This window comes from Lepidochelys kempii, chromosome 21 (genome assembly GCF_965140265.1).
Source record: "Lepidochelys kempii isolate rLepKem1 chromosome 21, rLepKem1.hap2, whole genome shotgun sequence".
Classification (NCBI taxonomy): Eukaryota; Metazoa; Chordata; order Testudines; family Cheloniidae; genus Lepidochelys; species Lepidochelys kempii.
The window spans coordinates 14,566,467-14,586,479 of NC_133276.1; the positions used below are offsets into that span (position 1 = coordinate 14,566,467).

General features: G+C 43.3%; 1 protein-coding gene across 2 annotated transcripts in view; it reads right to left on the reverse strand.

Annotated features, from left to right (window-relative positions):
* Window positions 1-5,465: 5,465 nt before the first annotated feature.
* The window catches only part of LOC140901263 (cryptochrome-1-like), a 41,021-nt gene continuing 26,473 nt past the window's right edge, over window positions 5,466-20,013 (reverse strand). For both annotated transcript variants that reach the window (XM_073319775.1, XM_073319774.1), the window contains 2 exons: window positions 14,711-14,821; window positions 5,466-8,801 (listed from right to left, as the gene is read on the reverse strand). In XM_073319775.1, the coding sequence (XP_073175876.1) occupies window positions 8,704-8,801; window positions 14,711-14,821 (209 nt within the window). In that variant the 3' untranslated portion in view covers window positions 5,466-8,703. The remainder of the gene's footprint in view (window positions 8,802-14,710; window positions 14,822-20,013) is intronic.

Sequence of the window (20,013 nt, forward strand, 5' to 3'; positions counted from 1 at the left end):
CAGTGCTTCACCACCCTTCTAGTGAAAAAGTTTTTCCTAATATCCAACCTAAACCTCCCCCACTGCAACTTGAGACCATCACTCCTTGTTCTGTCATCAGAACAGAAGCTGGAGGAGGAGTAGATGGCAGATGAGGAGAAGGTGCCAGTTCCCAGACATTGGCAGTGGCTATTGTGGCAGGCAGGACTGAATCCTTTCCACCACCACTTGTACCTGGGAGTGCAACAGGATATGCTTCCGGTCCCTTTGGGCAAGCTCCTGTTCCCTTTACTGAGTGTCCTGCTCCAGTAACCAGATCATTATTGACTCCTGCCTCTGGCAAAAATGTTCCTCCCACTCCTCCCTTCCTCTCATAAAGTCAAATTGATTCTGGCTCCTTCTGTTAGTGCCAATGAGCAGGTCCTCTAGTGTCCTCCCTCTTCTCCTGCTGTCCTCGGCTGTTGCTCCTGGCTCCCATGCAGGATGGGTTCACCCTTCTCAGCCAAAAGGTCCTACCAAGCCAATCACAAGAGCAGCATTATATTTTTCCTTTCCCTTCAAAGCGGGTAAAAAAATCCTCCTACGTGACATAACTTTGCTGTTGAAGGCCACAATACAGACACTTTTCAGCATTTCAGGAATGCAATTGTTTCATTACCCTTATTTCTCAGATAACTTTTGCGGTCCCTCAGAAAGGAGTACCTGCTTAAAATTTTAGGTAGCATGAAATAATAGTTATAAAACAATGTAACGTCTTTAAGTGTGTGACTGGGTGGGTGGGCTGGTGGGTGCATTTATTTTAGGGGCAATGTTAATGGTTCCCACTGTCTTTCTTTAAGTCTGGCCATCAACTAGACAGAGAACATAGCAGTTCTGAAAGTACCTGACTGGAAAAGGGAGGTGGCTTCCCAGTCCTGTGGTGGGGATCCAACAATCTATGCCAGAGAGATCTTGGTGTTGCTGCTCACCCCAAGAATGGAGAGGTTTTGGTGAGCTATGAGAACATGGACCCAGAATGTTTGTACTACCACTGGAACTTAAGAACCAGCTAGAGTTTCTGCTGCGCCCAAAATTTGTGGACATATACCTACAGGACTGGGAGGCAATCCAAACAGAAATAAATTATATACTAAGATAGAAGATTGTGCCTGCATGGAGAAGGAGAAGTAAACCACTGTAAATGCTTACCCTTCCCAAGCCAGCCCACACAGTGTCAGGAAATCCAGCCCCTTCATCTAGTGAAGTGTGGAGAAAGGAACAGGGAAAGAAAGAATCACAAAGCAGCTGTACTTTCCCCCCATGAACTTTCCAATCAAGACTGCAAGCCACACACCTTCCCACTGCAAAGGGACACTGCATTGCATTTGTGCAACCACTGGAGCAGATCCACCCCCCACACATAAATATCTTGTGATGCCGGCTACAATAGTGCCACACAAATGCCTGTTCTCACTTTCTAGTGACATCGTAAACAAGAAGCGGGCAGCATTATCTCCTGCAAATATAAAGAAACTTGTTTTCAAGCAATTGGCTGAGCAAGTAGGACTGAGTGGACTTGTAGGCTCTTAAGTTTAATATTATTTTATTTTTGAATGCAGTTTTTTTTGTACATAATTCTACATTTGTAAGTTCAACTTTCATGATAAAGAGATTGCACTACAGTATTTGTATTAGGTGAATTGAAAAATACTGTTTCTTTTGTTTTTACAGTGCAAATATTTGTAATAAAAATAATATAAAGAGAGCACTGTACACTTTGTATTGTGTTGTAATTGAAATCAATATATTTGAAAATGTAGAAAACATCCAAAATATTTAAATAAATGGTAATCTATTGTTTAAAGGGGCGATTAATTGGAGGGTGATTAATTGTGCAATTAATAATGATTTTTTAATCGTGCGATTAATTGTAATTAATTTTAATTGCTTGACAGCCCTAGAACTTTTTATGTGCACTGTTTTAACTTATATGTATCCTGTTATAATGTAATAGCAAACATATACATTGCATATACTCCTGCAACTAAATAACCCATCAAAAGATAAAGCAGCTTTGTGGAATGGAAATTAAAAACTTTAACTGAAAAGTGCTAATTTCAAAGCAAGTGGCCACTGTGTGTGATGACCAGTGGTCAAAGACCCTAAGTGCATTTCTCACTCATCACCATCAAAGGAAAAGTCCATGTGGGTAGTGACCCTGTCAGCTTGTTTTCTGTGACAATAAGTGATAAGAATGGATTCAAGGAAAGATCTTTCATCTCTGGACTCTTACAGGGAAGTTTACCAGATGCAAAGTGGAGATTCCCAGCGACAATCTGGGTACCCTGAAAAGGCTTTTGGGAAACTGGCAGTTTATTACATCATTGCCACCATTTGGAATTACAAACGGTGACTTACCTGTGCATATATTTTACCTGCTTTAACTTCTCAGTAATTCTCATTTCCTTTTCTTAGCTAATAAACCTTTAGTTAGTTTACTATAGAATCGGCTGCCAGCATTGTCTTTGGTGTAAAGATTGAGTACCAATTGATCTGGGGTAAGTGACTGGTCCCTTGGGACTGGTGTAGTGTGAATTTTGGTTTAAGTACCTTTTATCACAAAGTCCAGTTTGTCTGGGTGGCAAGATAGACTGGAGAGTCTAAGGGGACTGTCTGTGACTTGATAGTAAGACTGGTATAAGATCCAGGAGTTTACATTTGTCACTGGCTAGGTGAAATCTAATTATAGAACACACCACCAGTTTGGGGTATCTGCCTGTTTTCTGACAGTCTGCCCGGAGGCAGGCACTCACAGTTGTGAGCGACTCCAGACAGTGTGATAGGGGCAACTTTCCCAAGCCTGACTCCCTTTGTTCTTTAATGGATATATTCTAATCCAGCAGGCATAGAAATTCAAGGAAAGGCCAAAGTGAGTAGAGGAAGATGGACATCTCTGCCCCTCGGTGCAATCTAAATGGGGGTGGGGATGGAGGGGGTGGGTGGTTAGCCTCATTAATAACCAAAGCTGCTTGATGTGATTTATACATGACTGTCTGTCAATACAGAAGGGTTTCTTGAAAATCTGTTTTTTAAAATGAGCCAAAACAAATATTGCCACTCTACCCGGTCAAAGGCCTTCTTTGCATCCAGAGATAACAGTAAATAAGGTTTGTATTCTAATTGGGTTGAAAGTACTAGATTTACTACACACTGAACATTATCTACTCCATGATGTCCAACTATAAGCTCCACTCAAACTCTGTGGATAAGTCTTCTCCATGACAATATAGATTGCAGACAATCTACTGGAGTGCTGAAATTGTGTCTAACTAAATTCTTTAGTAGTTCTACAGCTGATTATGCAACTTCTAACAGTGACACTTTGTATTATACATGCCAGAACCCTATTTTCAATGACTTAGAACTATTTTTTCCCCAAAATTCTGCATTTTGAACTCTAGCGGCAAACAATATGAAGTTTGAAGTTTTAAAGTGTAGCCAAATTTGAGTTAACTCCATGCAAACAAACCCACGAAAGACCAAACTCAGGCCTTATCTAACAGATTACAATGTCAATGGAAAGATTTAGGGCCTGCTTCAATGGTGATGAAACAGTGGTTATCTGCTTGGTTTACTAACAGCTGAATGAATTTTCATGTAACTTTACAAAAATCTTTTTGCTGACACCAAGTATAGAAATTTCCAAAACTAAAGAAAAATTTCTGAGTGAGTGAGATGTTTGTAACTGGGCAAAAGTTGCAACTTCATCTGTAGGATTGACAACCACAAAATCTATTACACAGTGAAAAAACTGAAAAAGAGTGGTGGTTCTGTAATCCAAATTAGAATTTGCAGTCCTTTGTCTCCTTCTAGCGGCTGGTCCACATGAGACATTTATAAGTCTGCTAATGTGTCCAGCTAATGGATTACATATAAAATTTTCAAAATGGCGAAGTGACTAGGCTCCTAAGTCCTATTTTCAAAAGTGACTTAAGTACTTAGGAGGGTAAGTTTTATTGAAACTCTCTGGGGCTTAGACTCCTAACTCACTCAGTGATTTTTGAAAATTTTACGCTTCGTCCTTTAGCTCAAGCTGTGAAGTTTCTACCATTGAAGGTCTTGGGTTTGAACCTTATTATCAATCCAAGCAGGGTTAGTGTGATGAAGTGGGACTGTTCTTAATGTTTCCTCTGAATAGTGTGGAGGTGCCTCAGTTTCCCCTAGGCAGTTCTTAAGTATCTAGGTGGTGGGGTAAGGGTGTATGATCATTGCAGAGCCATAGAGGGCAAGTGTGTGCAGGGGTCTGGACACAGAGAATGGCGAACACCCTGTTTCCTGGCAACTGATGGCCTGGCCCTCCCACCCTGCGAGGTGAGAGCTAAAGGGGTTGGAGAACAAAGGAATCAGGTGACCTCCTGGCCCGGGAAAGGGACAAAGCCCAGAGGAGGAGGGGCTGGAGGGAGTTTCAGTTTGGGGCTGGCTGGAGACATGGAGTGAAGGGCAGACGTGGTTGTCTGGCTCACTGCCCCCCAAAATGGACCCAGCTGAGGGATCCAGTTCTCTGCACCTACAAGCTCAGTTTTAGACCATGTTCCTGTCGTCTAATAAACCTCTGTTTTACTGGCTGGCTGAGAGTCACGTCTGACTGCGAAGTTGGGGTGCAGGACCCTCTGGCATTCCCAGGAGCCCCGCCTGAGCGGACTCGCTGTGGGAAGCGCACAGAGGGGTAGAGGATGCTGAATGCTCCGAGGTCACACCCAGGAAGGTGGAAGCTGTGTGAGCTTTGTGTCCTGAAGACAGGCTGCTCACAGAAAGGAGACTTCCCCAGAGTCCTGACTGGCTTCATGGGGAGCAGTTCCAGAGCATCACCCAGGGACTCTGTGACAGTTAGTTACAAAAATGTTGCCCTATGCAGGGCTTCAACTCCAGTAGACCCCATATGCTCAGGATGAGCTTCACCAGATGGAGGAAGCATGTAACTCACCCTAGGAAAGAAACTGCCTTTGTCTCCCTTCAGGGGCTGGTCCACAAATACAGGTTTATGAATCTGATACTGTTTAACAGCTAGTGAATTTATTCCGTTAGCTCAAGCAGTGATGTTTGTGCTTTCAGCAGCGAAGGGCCCAGGTTCAAACCTGTGGTCAGCCTAAGGGGAGTCAGTACAATCTCTTATTAACATTCCTGGGTCACCCTTTATTACATGATGTCATTTAGAATTTAAGGGTGAGATCTTCACTCTTGCTCTGGCCCATTTACACCACGTAAAAGGAGCAGAGCAGAGTAAAAGGGCCCTAAAAGCTTGGATGCAGTTGGGGAAGGAACTGCAGAAGACAATAAGTAAGACGGCAAGTGTCCAATATAGGCAACTTTGGCCCCAATGTAAACACAGACCTTTGCAAAGATAAGCTGCATAGAAAAAAGATAGCAGGGGCTATACTAAATGTTATTCAGCCTGAAAGCACAAGGTTGGCTTTCTTTGTGTATAAAACAAACAAAACATCAGACAATATGGTGAATTATTTTGTATTTAAGGCACTCATCACATTGGTAGCTGAGTGCGCTTTGCATAGCTTAAATCCAGTCACTACCATTGCCAAATATGAACAGTCAAACATCACACTCAAGAGAACAGAGAAAGGCTGATCAGTTGGCTATGTGCTCAGGATATCATAACTCTTAATAAGTGGGAAGCCTGCACAGCGGGATGTGTGGCCAAGTTTACATTTAATTATTGTTGGCCTTTTCCCAAGCAGTAGCAGATTTCAGGGTCTTTTAGGTCAGGTTCCCCCGGAGAAGAAATTGGTGATATGGATTTTGTTTATTTACAACCTGTTCCCAAGTCCTGTTCCCTTGAACAAGTGATCACAAACTCTACAAGGGTAACTGCCTCCTGCAGAAACTTCAGCTAAAACACCACTGCTTTGTGACCAGGAAGCAGATGTCTCGGGTCTCCATTTCTTTTGGAATCTTTGTGCTCAACGCATTGTTCCTTGCTCCTACTTCAGCTTCTGGGCTTTACCTGGGAACCTCCATGTCTAAACCTGCTAACCTAGCACTACATAGCCTCAAAAGGTGAGTGTGGGCATCAACCCTCCTTCTGTGCAACTGCTTTACAATACAAAGGAACTTCAGAAAGTGTTAAATTGCCTACAAGAGAGTGTTTTAACCCACACAATCCCCTTACTAGCTGCTTGGGTACAATGACTAGATGGTTAATTTTAACTCTTTCTACGGAGAGTTTCATCCTGGGTGCCTATACAGACGCCCCCTGACTTACGCAATCATTCTGTTCCGGAAAGCCTTGCGTAAGTCGGAAACATATACTCATACATTACGCAAAAATTTACACAACTCAAAAATCCTATTTCTGGTTTATGGAACTTTTTCCGTAAGTGCGTATTTGCGTAAGTCGGGTCTTGCGTAACCCAGGGAGCATCTGTACGTTAATGATTTAATGTGTATGAGATCAGCACCTGTTGGCATAACAATACATTGTCTGGTGGTAATGAATTTCAGAGGTATTGAACTGCTACTAAAGGTCCTACCTCTGGCCATCCCAAGTGTCACCTTTAAGACAGTTAGTTACAGTGCTCTTGATAAACATAGGTCAGAGAGGGAAAGGTGCTCTTTTAGATAGTGAGATTTAGGTCCAGGCCATATGGGGCTTGTGAGTAATGACTGACACCTTGTGTAGCGAGGTGACTACCCCACTCCTGCCCTGATGGGGTTAAAGCAGCCCAGGAGAGGGCTGTGAATGGGAAAAGCAGGCTGATTGGGAAAGCAGTTCTGTGGCCAGCTTAATCAGCGTCCACCTGGCCCTTATAAGAGGGCTGTGGGCCAAAAGTGAAGACAGACACTCTCTCTAACTTCCTAGAGAGAGAAGGACCTGGCTGCCTGGGAAGCTAAGAAGGGTACCTAGGGTGGAGCCGTGCTGGGGAAAGGCAGAGGGAGCTGAGGAGCTCCAGCCTAGCAAAGCCCCAGGCTGAAGGCCTAGTGAAAGGGTCCTGGGGCTGCAGAGGGGCAGCCCAGAGATAGGCAGAGGCAGCTGGTCCAACCCCCTTGCCGATGATGAGTGGTTCATAGACTGCAGTCTGCCCCAGGGAGCGGGGGCTAGATGGTGACTGGCAGTGGTCACTGAGGCAAGGTGGGGGTAGAGGGTTGGGGGATTCCCTGGGTGGGAAGAGTCGGATTGTGGGTTACTGCTGGGGCAGAACCCGGATGAGGAGGGCACCGGGGTCCTGGAGGGACACGGGGGCCAGCGGCAGGCGAGACACTGGCTGCAGAGGGCACTCCTGGCTGGAAGGGCTGATTCCCAGGACGACCAACAGGAGGCGCTGCACCAGTGAGTCGTCGCCCCATGACAACTTGACTATAATGAGGCAAGATCCACATCCAAGCCCCCATTTCCACCTGCAGTTGGCAAAGGTTTTCTGGACACTAATGCAATTCGTACGGCTAGGAGCAGTGAGGAGTCTAACACCACCCAAGACGGTGGGTGTTGACCACATCTGAGCAGATGGGAACAGTAACAAATTGCACCAGTGCTTCCTCTCAAAAATACTTTCCCTTGCTAATGAGCAGCACCTCCATCTTCTCCCACATAAGCTTTAGAGAACTGGCTTTCATCCAGGTCCCCTGGCAACTACTGTGTCTGATGAAGAACCATAGAGCTGAATATCATCCGCATGCCATCTCTTCTCCCAGCAGCTTCACGCAGACTTTGTACAGCACAGGTGACAGGACTGATCCCCTTCAGGCCTGTGTAGCTATGGGATTTTATTAATTCCTGCCAGGTCCTGCAGATGTGCCAGCAACATCTTGTCATGAGCATTGTCAAAGGCCACTGGATGATCCAGCATTATCACCAGAAATGTCTGACCTCTCTCCATGGCTCATTGATTGTCATGATTCATGCCATTTCCATACTAGGTTCATGGGCTCTTTGGGGTGAAGGAACTTGGAGATGCCAGATTGCCGCTGGAGTTGCCCTTCCCACCAGTCCCTCAAGGAGCGTCCCAGAGACACAGGAGGACACCATGCATGATGGTGGATTGTTCTGTGGACTCCACTTTGCATAAGACAGAAAATTCAACAACAACAACAACAAAAATCTATTTAAAACAAAACTACCAACCTCCTCCCCAAATAAAACCCCCAACAAGACAATGGGCTACTCTACTTCTCTTTGAAATGTCACAAACGTAGTGTTTCAATTTAAAGTGACTTTTTGCTTGCATTCAGTTTTAAAAAAATCCCTATCCCATATTTTTGCAGGAACTTACTGTGATGGCACATAGTGCTGCTTTAGGAAACTGGGTGGCAGCCCCCGTTTCACAAGGTATTTAGCACACGTCTAACTTTAAGTACCCGGGTAGTCGTATTGAAACCAATGGGACTGCATGCGTGCTTAACATTTCCACTTGCACATTAGTACACATTGCTGAATCAAGCACTGTGAGCCGACAGGTAGGGTTGGCACACGCAACCAAGTGCAGTTTTAGGGCTGGTCTACACAGAGCAGTAATGTAAACGCTGGGGTGGGAGTGGGATCTTTAAAGTGCACTGCATTACGCATTAGTTGGTCCGTGTAGAACGTGCCGGTGCACACTAAATGTTCCGAACTGTGCTTAATTGTAGTACTAGCCATTCATCCAGTACAATCACTAACTATTTACATGATTCCCCCAACGAAAGTCTGGATCTTCTCTTTGCCATTCTGCAGATCTTGGTAAGTCCTTACAGAATCTATGTCTGTTCTCTATTCCGGGCACGTTTTCCTTTCTTTGGATTTTCTTCAGAGAGTTCATGCTTTAGCCCCATTTCCATTGGATCATCCATGTCATCTAGGGAGGGGGAGAAAAAGGAAAAGCATAAAACCACGGCACAAAAGCAGCTTTGTGGGTAGAGCACTGGACTGGGACTCAAGAGACCTGGGTTTTATTTCCAGCTCTGCCACTGACTTGCAGGGGGACCTTGGGCAAGTCACTTCCCCACACCGCCGCAAATTTCAAGTGGCTAAAGCAGGACACAGCACCACTCAGGTTTGGCCCGTCTGCCCCTCTGTAGATGGAGACAGAGGGACAGCTGGACCAAACCTGAGTGGCGCTTGCAACCCTATGTGCCAGGTCACAATGCCACTTAATTTGGGGTCCTAAGGCAAACTGTCATTCCCGCCGGCAGCCTTGAATGGGGGAAATGTTCACTTCAGCTGGGATGGAGAATTTTGGGGGTCAAAGCAGGAAAGACCTGGGACTGTTGGAAGGTCTGCTTCCCCTGCTCTGTGCCTCAGTTTCCCCATCTGTAAAATGGGGATAATGATACTGATCTCCTTTGCAAAGTGCTTTGAAATTTACTTAAAGTGCTATATAAGAGCTAGGTATTATTATTATTCCTATGGCTCTATCAGATGTGACGTTCAGTGATGATTGCTCAAAGGTGAAATCACACAGCTCAGGTACAAACGTCTTTGCAGGCAATAGGAATGATCTGGAAGCCAGGAACTCTGTAGTTTCACTGCTGGCTCTGACACTGACAAGCCATTTCTATCTGTGTAATAGGGATAATAATACTTGCCTACATCACAGGGTTGTTGAGGGGATTAACTGGTGAATGTATAATTCTGACTGTGAGGAGCTTACAGCTAATATACATTCATCTTGGCATGGTAATGCGCAGGAATGGGAATGATTTGTTCCGTCTGAACATACAAATTAATAAGTAGATGCTTAGTCTCTAAGGTGCCACAAGTACTCCTTTTCTTTTTTAGAACTATCAATCACTGTATATTTGATTATGGAATATCTACACTTAGATCTAATGATACTGTTGTAGCTGTATTTCTGGGTGGGATTCCCTTGTGCAGAGGGGCCAGCACAAGACCTGGTCCCATCACTTAAATTGTATTTCAAGGGCTTACGTGGGCCTTGAGTGGTGCCTTGGGTGGCACAGTGGATAATAAAACTTTCTGTGAGTTCAGGCTAATCCAGACTAGTTGGGTTTTCATCCATATTCTCCAGAGAAGCAGCAGAATCAAGGAAGCTGTAATTTCAGGCTGTCATTCATAGCCCTTTCTCTCCCTATTTTGTCAGCAATGGAATCAAAGAGACACCTCCTTTCATTGTATTCACTTTGAAACCCACTCTGCCACCCTTAGTTGGTATGAATACTATTCACTGCCACTGAGCTTAACGGGACAAGTCTTCTGAGTAAGTACTACTTAACATGACCAAGGAATGTGGAATTTGGCCCAGGTGAAATAATATGAAAGAAGCCACCTATTTCACACCACTGTATTTAGCCAATGACTTCTAGAGAGTTTTTTTGTTTGTGTGTATGGCAGGAGGGATAGGGGAGAGAGAGGGCTTTTTAAAAGATCTTGTTTCACAGCCTATAAACCAGTTCTCTGTGAAATTTCTCAAATATATTCAGGTACTGACAGAACCTTTCAGATTTCCATTACCATGGGATACATACAATTACCAAAGAAAAAAGAATATGGAGAAACTTCTGTGTGGAATCATCTTCCGAAAAGATGACCCAGGAGAGATACCTTTGATCAAAAACTTTTATTTCCCTGTTCCAATTGTTCATTCACTAGCTATTTATACTTTATCAGCTGTCTTACAGCTTTACACACCTCCATTCGCGGAGCAGTCTCAGGTTTATTGTGTAAGATCTCCAACAACATTTGATTCCCTTTGATATACATTTGTTTCTAGAGTCATGTTTTTTTATCAGACCTTAAAAGAAATTGAGCAAATGTTGTTCTTTAAAGGCCCTGATCCTGCACCTGGATCTGCGCAAGCAGACCTCCATGCCCATGTACAGCTCAACTGAAAGGAGTACCCAGAGAAGTTTCCCAGATAATTTTTGTGGTTCAGATTTCTTTATCCAATATATCACATTTGGAGCACAAGCACCACATTTACTTACATCAGGTGCATTTCTCAAAATATTTTAGGTCAGATCCTTAGCAGATGTCAATCAAGGGAGCTCCATTTCAAAGGAGCTATGCAGATTTACATAAGCTGAACATCTTTCACTGAGTCTCATTAGTTAAGCGTGGTACATGCTGATCTATGAACATAAATCCTGTAGTTATAGTATTAAGAAAAAAATTATTAGGAAGAAAAAATTGAGGCTTGAGTTGCAGGAAGGAATTAGACTAATTTGATTGACAATGTTCACCTATTTCTTGAATCTGAATGGTGTGGGGCACAAGGGGCTTCAGAAGATCTCTCAGACATGCCTATACAATGCCTGATCCAACTCCTTGATTCGTTATATATGGAGTTAATCCATTTTAGCAAAGAAGAGAAAAGATTAATATATTTAGTGTTGTAAGACAGCAATTCCACTCGACTCTGTCAAAGGCTTTTCTGTAACCATCTTTTTCATAACTTTCTCAAAAGTTTTCTCTAGGCTAAAATCTTCACGTGTGGTTAGCTCAAAGGTGATTTACCACACTGGATGAGATCAATGCTATATATACAGTCCTGTATCCCACCTGCTGTCATACTGGATCAATTCAATGGAACATCTAATCTAGTACAATGTCTGACAGGTTTCTGGGGGATGCCCAATATTTGTGGGGCACAGAGCTCAGCTCTGAGGGGGCACACCAGAAGGCAAATGGCAGATCTTCAGTCCTCCTCACTTGTTGAGGTTGCATAAATGGTTGCCGAGCCCCCTCTAGCCATTAGCTTGGAATAACCTACTCAGAGGCACTGATATACACAAAAAGCTGATCTGCTGAGTAAGAGGAGGCCATTTTTGAAGTGAATTTTCAGACCAGAGCCACAATTTAAGATACCTAAGATAAAACTGTCTTTCTGATGGCTCAGCTGGAATATCTCTGAGCTAAGAGAAATTCTTTTACCTCTTGGCTTCAAATTGACAAATTCAGACTTCCTAATTTACCATTCAGCAAGATGGGACACATTTCTACTTTGGTAAAATCTCACTTTGTATTAAGGGAAGAGTAGGCCTATGGCACAAATTATATGCCAAATATAAATTTAAACAATGAAATTTATAGATTTCCACAGAAATACAAAATTAATTCCCTAGTAAACCTGGCATGGGAGGGAAAAGTTTAATCTACCTAGAATAAATATGATATCTTAATGATCTGAAACAAAAACACTGAACAGAGTTTTATAACTGTACAGTCTTCATGTTCAGCATCTTTCAATAAAGCCTCCTTAGTTTCACTGCAGCCCCTTGAAACACATGACTTTAAAAGCAGTTGTACTTAGCAATTCTATTAGGTTTAACACTAACAAACAATAAGACCTTGACATCAATATGACACACACTCAGGAATAGGCACGGGTTCTAGAAAGAGCCCAGTAAGTTATGATTTCAAACGAACTCAGGCTAATATTTGACAGAAGCATTTCATTCTGACATCATCTAGCATTTTTCACAAGATTACAATAAATTTATGCAAGAAATGTAAAATGTGAGCCCTGTATCTTTTTCATTCTATATCCATGTCTATATCGATCTATATCATCCAAAATCCATGACCTTTGGGAAGGAATCTGCTCAGTCATACTCCAGATGTTTCAGTCCACAATTTTTTATGAACGCAAGGTCTCTTTAGAGTGTAATAAGCCAAGGAGTCTAACTAAATCCCATATTAAAAGTACACCATGCTCCTTTGTTCTTCCCAAAACAAAATGGATACTTAATATACCACCTCTGGAAATCTGGATGGTTCTGATTAACCCTTGTGAACACTCAGTTTCTGCGAGCTAACCATTTCGTTTTTACATTCCTCAGCAAACGTAACCCTTTCAATGCCTGTGCACATACAGAACTTTCTTCAGTTTCCATTCACTCCCACAAAGTTGTAATCCTTTCAATGACAGCATAAATGAACCCATTCCCCCCAATGCAATTTTTTTGTGCATTTGTGTGACTGTGTATATGTGCAATGGATAGAGAAGAAATGAGAACTCCACATTCCTCATTCTTAAAAGTCATTTTATACAGAGGTGATCATTTGGTCCACTGGTGACCAGATTTGTAGATCAGTATTTACAGTAGGTAATTGGTGGTATGTAATCTATATTGGATGTACAGATGAAGTATACTGACTGGTGAGATTGTAGTTCGGTGTAAGGGGCATATGGGTGGATACATACAGGATTATTTTATGTGTATCACCTGTGTGACAGATATAGCAATTTCCTATAATATCTTTGGGAGATCTTACTATATTAAGTTTATGTATCATTGTGGGCTAGGGATTGTATGTGATTCCATGGGGGATGGTATGCACAGCCTGGACAGGAATTCAGAACAGTGGGAGGTGATTAGGAAAATTCACTCAGGTTGTAAAACCTCTAGAGACATACCACCTGATCAAGAAGCTGCACATACTGGCTCAAACTGGATTTTCTAGAGACCAGCAGACAAAGAAAGGACTTTTGGATAAATAGCCTGAGTTTAAACTGACTCAGGGGCTGTTTTCTGACCTAGCAAATGGACAGGACCATCTTTTCCAAAGGAGGCCCCAGTTCTTCTGGGGAAGGGTTGGAAGGACTTGACCTACTCATGAAGGTTCTTGTTCTGAGCCAAGATGGTTACTAACTTTTGACTGCAGAAAACCCCTTGGTGGGGTTTGAAGGACTGATCACCTGCCAGAGCCCTTGTTGGTGTGATCTCTGGTAAGCTGTTAGCATGGGTGTGACTTCTTTTACTGTTTTTAATGTGTTTTCTCTATAATGCTTTAGCAGAAAGAGCTGTGCTGTAAGTTAACTGTGGATAATTACACTGTTTATAGTCTCTGAGGAGAGAAGTAAAGCAGGCCTGCTTAGGCAGTCTGACTTTGCTGGGGAATTCACAGTGTAGGCTGGGAGCTGTGCAGCCTGGAAATACCCAGGTCAGAAGGAGAGCGGCACGTGTCTCCGCCCAAGAGAGGTATTGGCTGGGGATCCAGAAGCCTAAGAGTGGGTGACCTGGCTGGACCACAGAGTGGGAATACAGGTGCGTTTGCCCCAAACTATGACAATCTATAATTCATTGTGTCCTTCTGAGCAGGTGTGGAAGGGCATTAAGTGCACCTTGCTGAATTGAGTACTGAAAGCACAAAGGTAGGTTTAGAGTACACGGCCAGGTGCAGATTCATAAACCCATTTGCAAATCTCTCTGAAATGTCTTACAAATCGAGAGATGAAGTAAAATCCATAATATTACTATATGCATATTATAATGTTCACATTATTAAAAACAACTGGTACACATCTAGCATTTCAAAGAAAGAGTAACTTATTATAATAATAATTATTAAAACTCTTTCTTAAGATGAGTTAACACCAGCTGGGATTGAACAATACCACTGTGGCTAAGAGCGCGTTTTATTATCAGTAGAGCCCTGCAAATCTGCATATATCCGCCTTATATCTGCAGATATCTGCATCTGCGGATGTGGTTGTATTGTTTACCCTCTTTGCGGATTGTGCATTGGATGCAGATCCAAATTTTTGTATCCGTGCAGGGCTCTAACAGTGAGATAGGGTGCTGGTGCCGATATGGATATATATAAAATGTGGAGTGCAGATCATGGTCTGATACAAGCTAATTGTTGCAGCTGCAGATCCACTTTTTTGTATCTGTGCAGAGCTCTAATGATCAGTTATCTGCACAATTCCAATCATACTGAAAGAGCACACTTTAATTCACAGCCACGGCTAGTACTTGTATGGCAATTACACTGAATGTGCAGTCTCTTAGCTTATCTTACCTCTTGTGAGCTGTGCTGTTCCATACTGTTCTTCTCTGACCTGTTTCATGAGCTGCAGATTACGGTCACTGGCTTCCTTGTGGTTTACCATAGGGAGTGGGTAATCTTGACCTGACAGAAAATATCGGCAGCCATTTCTACAAATGTGATTTATTTAAACACTATCTTTTCAAAAGGATTTGCACCAGAAATTAAAGTATTCAGGCCTTTTTATTTTTTACTCTTCAACTGAATACCAAATAGTAAGCCCGGGAAAGCTGGGAATTAAATTCCCCCCTGTACCGAGGGTGTATGCACCACTTCAGTCTGTGTTTTCTGCTAGTCTCTGCATGAGGGAGAGATAATAAGATAACCAGAAATAAGAAGACCTTAGTGGGACCCAAGAGCTTCTGATGCCAAGTGGCAAGGGGGGTTACAGAAATATCCTGATTCTCAGTATGTACATTCTAGTTCACCAATGAATGTTGTGTGAGGTCTTAAATGAAAGCTGGGGTAAAGATGAGGATACTACATAAGGATACTCTATCAGGAGTCTATATATATATATACTGAAAATATGTTTTAAAGTCTGTATTAAGGCAGAGTTGACAAACAGGTCTTCTGACAGACAAGGGATGTTTATTCACTGGTTTCTCTGTTGAAATGTACATGAAGTATTGTCTCACTCACAATGGGTCTCCCACCACCTGTTTAAGCTGAATGCAGATGAAGGATTGTAAGAATTTCAGAAAGGAACTAACAGGTCGAGAAACACAGCAGAGGATTATCTTGAGATACATATCAAGGCTTCACTGGACTTTATCTGGGAAACAAAAAAGACACCTCATTATCCTACATCTAGGAAGTAAATGGGCAGAATGTTTGCATTAGTGAAAATGGGATCACAACTAACTTCCACTGAAATGCTGCCCCCGTGATGTTAGTTTTTTGGGGGGGAGGTAAACATTTTTAGACAGGTTAGCCTGGTAAGTTTAGTCTCTAGAAAGCATGTGATGATTTTGTTTTATACATAACTTTTTGTTTCCATTATCCTTACTCACTATGTCTTGAATCTTGAGTCTTTGGTAATACATGTATCCTTGTTTTCACTATCAGTGTATCTCAGTGCTGTGATATTGAGCCAGGTGCTGATCCTACACTGAATCACACAAGCTGGCTTGTGCACTGTCCCCTTGGGGACAGCAGACCTCGTGATTCTCTGAGTGTTCTGTGGATAAGGGGCAAGACTCTATAGGGGATCGTGTCAAAGGGGCCTGAAGACTGGGAGGCACCTGTTGTTACCTGCAAGGCAAAGTCAGGGCTGGCATTGCCCAGAAGAGCGTGGTTAGCTGGCAAACAGGCTGGTGATGTCAGGGAGCTGACACCCAGTTAAGCTGGAACACATGAGTTATGAGGAGAGGCTGAGGGAACTGGATTGTTTAGTCTGCAGAAGAGAAGAATGAGGGGGGATTTGATAGCTGCTTTCAACTACCTGAGAGGTAGTTCCAGAGAGGATGGTTCTAGACTATTCTCAGTGGTGGAAGATGACAGGACAAGGAGTAATGGTCTCAAGTTGCAGTGGGGGAGGTTTAGGTTGGATATTAGGAAAAACTTTTTCACTAGGAGGGTGGTGAAACACTGGAATGCGTTGCCTAGAGAGGTGGTGGAATCTCCTTCCTTAGAAGTTTTTAAGGTCAGGCTTGACAAAGCCCTGGCTGGGATGATTTAATTGGGTATGGGTCCTGCTTTTGAGCAGGGGGTTGGACTAGATGACCTCCTGAGGTCCCTTCCAACCCTGATATTCTATGATTAAGTCTCCTTTATGCTGGAGGCAGAGGTGTAACAAGGTGACTCATAGTCCTGTGCACCACAAGAACCGTCACACCTAGATCTTAGTTCCCCCCGTGTCTCTGACACATCAGGAAGTCCAGTTCCTCCACTGACTATGGTTGCTTGATAGTTGTGATACTTCCTCCCAGGTGATGCCAGCACATTCAATATCCTCCGTCACTGTCTTCTGCAAGCTCTTTCTTGGCTTACTTTGCTTTTTTCTCCTGTGGGTACCTAATTCAATGCTTGCTTAGTACGCCTCCCGTCTTCCATATGGTGTATATGTCCTAACCACCTGAACCTTCTTTATTTGAGGGTATTTTCTAATATGTCCTGTTCTGTCCACACCTTTGCTCTTATATTTGTTATTTTGTCTTTCTATGAAATGTGTAATATCATGCTCAGCCATCTGTAATGGGCAGCCCCCAATCTCTTTTTGTTAGCCACTGTCATTGTCCAATTCTCTACTCCATACAGCAGCACGCTTAGTACAACTGCATGGTATAATCTAATCTTTACTTTGGCATAGAAACCTCTGTTTGACCAGATGTTCATTCTTCCAGAAGTGGTGTTTGCTTTTCCTAGGCTCATATGAATATCTGTATCACAGCCACCTTCAAATGTCATCACACTCCCCAGATAGCAGAACTCTTCTACCTGTTCAATTTATTTTCCATCCACCTACAGCCTTGCATCTGTTGTCCAGCTTACTTCCTTCATAATCTTGGTTTTCTCTGCATCTACTTTCAATCCAACTTTTGCTGCTTCCTGTTCTAACTCTGATGTAAGGGCAAGCATTCTGGTCCACGTCATGCTTAGTAAAGCAATGTCATCGGCAAAGTCAAGGTTGTGTCACTCATCTCTGCTAACCATCTTACACCATCCATAATGCCTTTTGTTGCCTGTTTCATCACCCAGTCTATTGCGAATGGAGTAGTGATAACACACGCTTGTCTAACTCCTGTCACAATACTGAACCACTCACCCAGGGCTATATCCAATCTTATCATGAATCGACTTCATATAAACTCCTTATTATGTGGATCAGCTTTGTCTGGTATCCCATAGCTTCTAGCAATATTCCACAGGGTCTGTCTGTGGTCACCATTGAATGCTCTCATTAAGTCAGTAAAGTTGATCAAGATGGCCTTTTGCCAAGCAGTAGCTTTTTTGATGCTCTATCAAAGACTGAGTATCACTTCACAGAATGATCTCCCTGGATGGAAACCAGCCAAGAAGTTGAGTTAATTAGAATAGTTATTTTAAAATATATTTTGAATTTTTAGCCTGGCAAAACCTGCCTAATGGAAACAGTATTGGTATTTGGGCACCTTTTGGGCAGAGACCATCTTTTTCTTCTGTTTTTGTACAGCGCCTAGCACACTGGCAGAGTTGCAGCCGCTACTTGAATATTGTGTCCAGTTCTGGGGCCCATGCTGCAAGAAGGATGTTGATAAATTGGAGAAGAGTCAACAAAGAGCCATGAGAGAGATTAAAGGATTACTGATTGAGCTTCTGGAGTCTAGGTATTTAGCTTAACAAGAAGAAGAGTATGGGTTGACTTGATTTCAGTCTATAGGTACTTACACAGGGAACAAATATTTAATAATGGACTCCTCAGTCTAGTGGAGAAAGGTCTAACACAATCCGATGGCTGGAAGTTGAAGCTAGACAAATTCAGACTGGAAATAAGGCGTACATTTTAACAGGGAGAGTAATTAACAATTGGAACAAGGGTTGTGGTGGATTCTCCATCGTTCACAATTTAAAATCAAGATTGGATATTTCTTTGAAAGATCGGCTCTAGGGATTATTTGGGGGGCAGGTCTCTGGCCTGTGCTATGCCGGGGGTCAGACTAGATGATCCCAATGGTCCCTTCTGGCCTTGGAATCTATGAATTGGGGTCCTGATCAATAATTGGGTCTCTAGGTACTACCTCAGTGCAATTACTACTAATTCCCTTACACTCTTTGAAATCCCAGCCAAGATATCATGCTGCTATTAGGCGCATATATAGAGAGGGACAAATTACAGCTGCTCCAGTGAATGTCTGCTAGGGGTGGGAGAGAGGGTGCAGATTAACCCTTCCCTCTTGCAGCAGGTCCATGTCGGAGGTGTGGGTACTTTAGGCTGCAGACAACTAGGCCACTGGTGCTGCTGGTTGTGCTAGTGGCCCTGGAAGAACTACGTCTGGGCAGGACGTTACTGGGATTAAGATAGCAGCCGTGATCTCTCCATAGGTCTCATGCTGTATTGAATGGCCCCTCTGCTGGAGGAGCAACCAAGAAAGGCCCTTGAGGCAGAAGTGAGATTTGGAAGCTTGATCCTCTGAGTTTCTTTGTTCTCAGCATCAGTTTTAGCATTCTTTGGCCCGGTGGCTTGCTTAGGAAAGCTCCGAGTGTAGCGCCTGGCATTATAGCCACGTCTATCAATAGGAGAGGGGACACTTAAAATCAGAGAGAGAGAGAGAGAGTGGACAAGTAACAGCTGTTCCTTGTTGAAATTTGACATAGCTGAACTGTTCAGTGATAGAAATCAGTTATGCTTTTGTCTGTGGCTTTCTTACTCAAGCACTCAGAAAGGATGCTGCTGGCATAACCACAGCAGGCTTGCTTGTCATGTATCTATCTTAGGTACTTATATGGCCCCTGTTTCTATAGTATCTCAGTGCTTCACACTCTGTAACGTATGAATCTGCACAACACCCCTGTGAAGCAGGGAATTCTGTTTTCCCCATTGTTCAGATACAGAATGCACAGAAAGGCTAAATGAGTTCCCTAAGGTCACAGAGGAAACCTGTAGAAGAGCAGGGATTTAAACCCAGGTCTCCCATGTCATAGGCACCTGCCCTAACCACGGGCTACCCTTCCTCTCCCCGGTTCATGCCTCAAATACAGAGACACAGCAAAATCCTGGCTCCATTGAATAGGAGTTTTGCCATTGACTTTCCGGTTTGCAGCCACAATCTCAGCAAGTTTTCACTGTGCAAAAACCATTACAAATCCCCACAACCCTCCAGCCCCATCCCTCTTTATCCCAGTGTGAAGACACCACAGGGTGATGTATAGCGGCATATTGAGAGGCAGGATGGCTTAGTGGTTAGGGTGTTAGCCTGGGACTTGGGAGCAGTAGATTCAGTGCCCAGCTCCACCACAGACCTCCTGGGTGTGCCTGAGTCCTTTGTTTCTCTGGGCCTCAGCTCCCCATCTGTAATACAGGGATGACAACACAACTGTACCTCACAGCAGCAGAGGAGGATACGCTGAACACTGCGAGGCATTCAGATACTATAGCAATGGGGACCATGTGAGTACATCTGACAGACAACAGCCTGAAGGACTGCATTAGGTTTGGCACATGAGACAATATTAAGGCACAGCAGACCCTGAAGGCATATTGCAGTCTGTAATAACGAGTCATCTTTATCTGAGAGTTGAAACAATCGAAAATGTTAGGCTAATCCATTTCAGAATGTAAGGGCCAAATCCTTGCT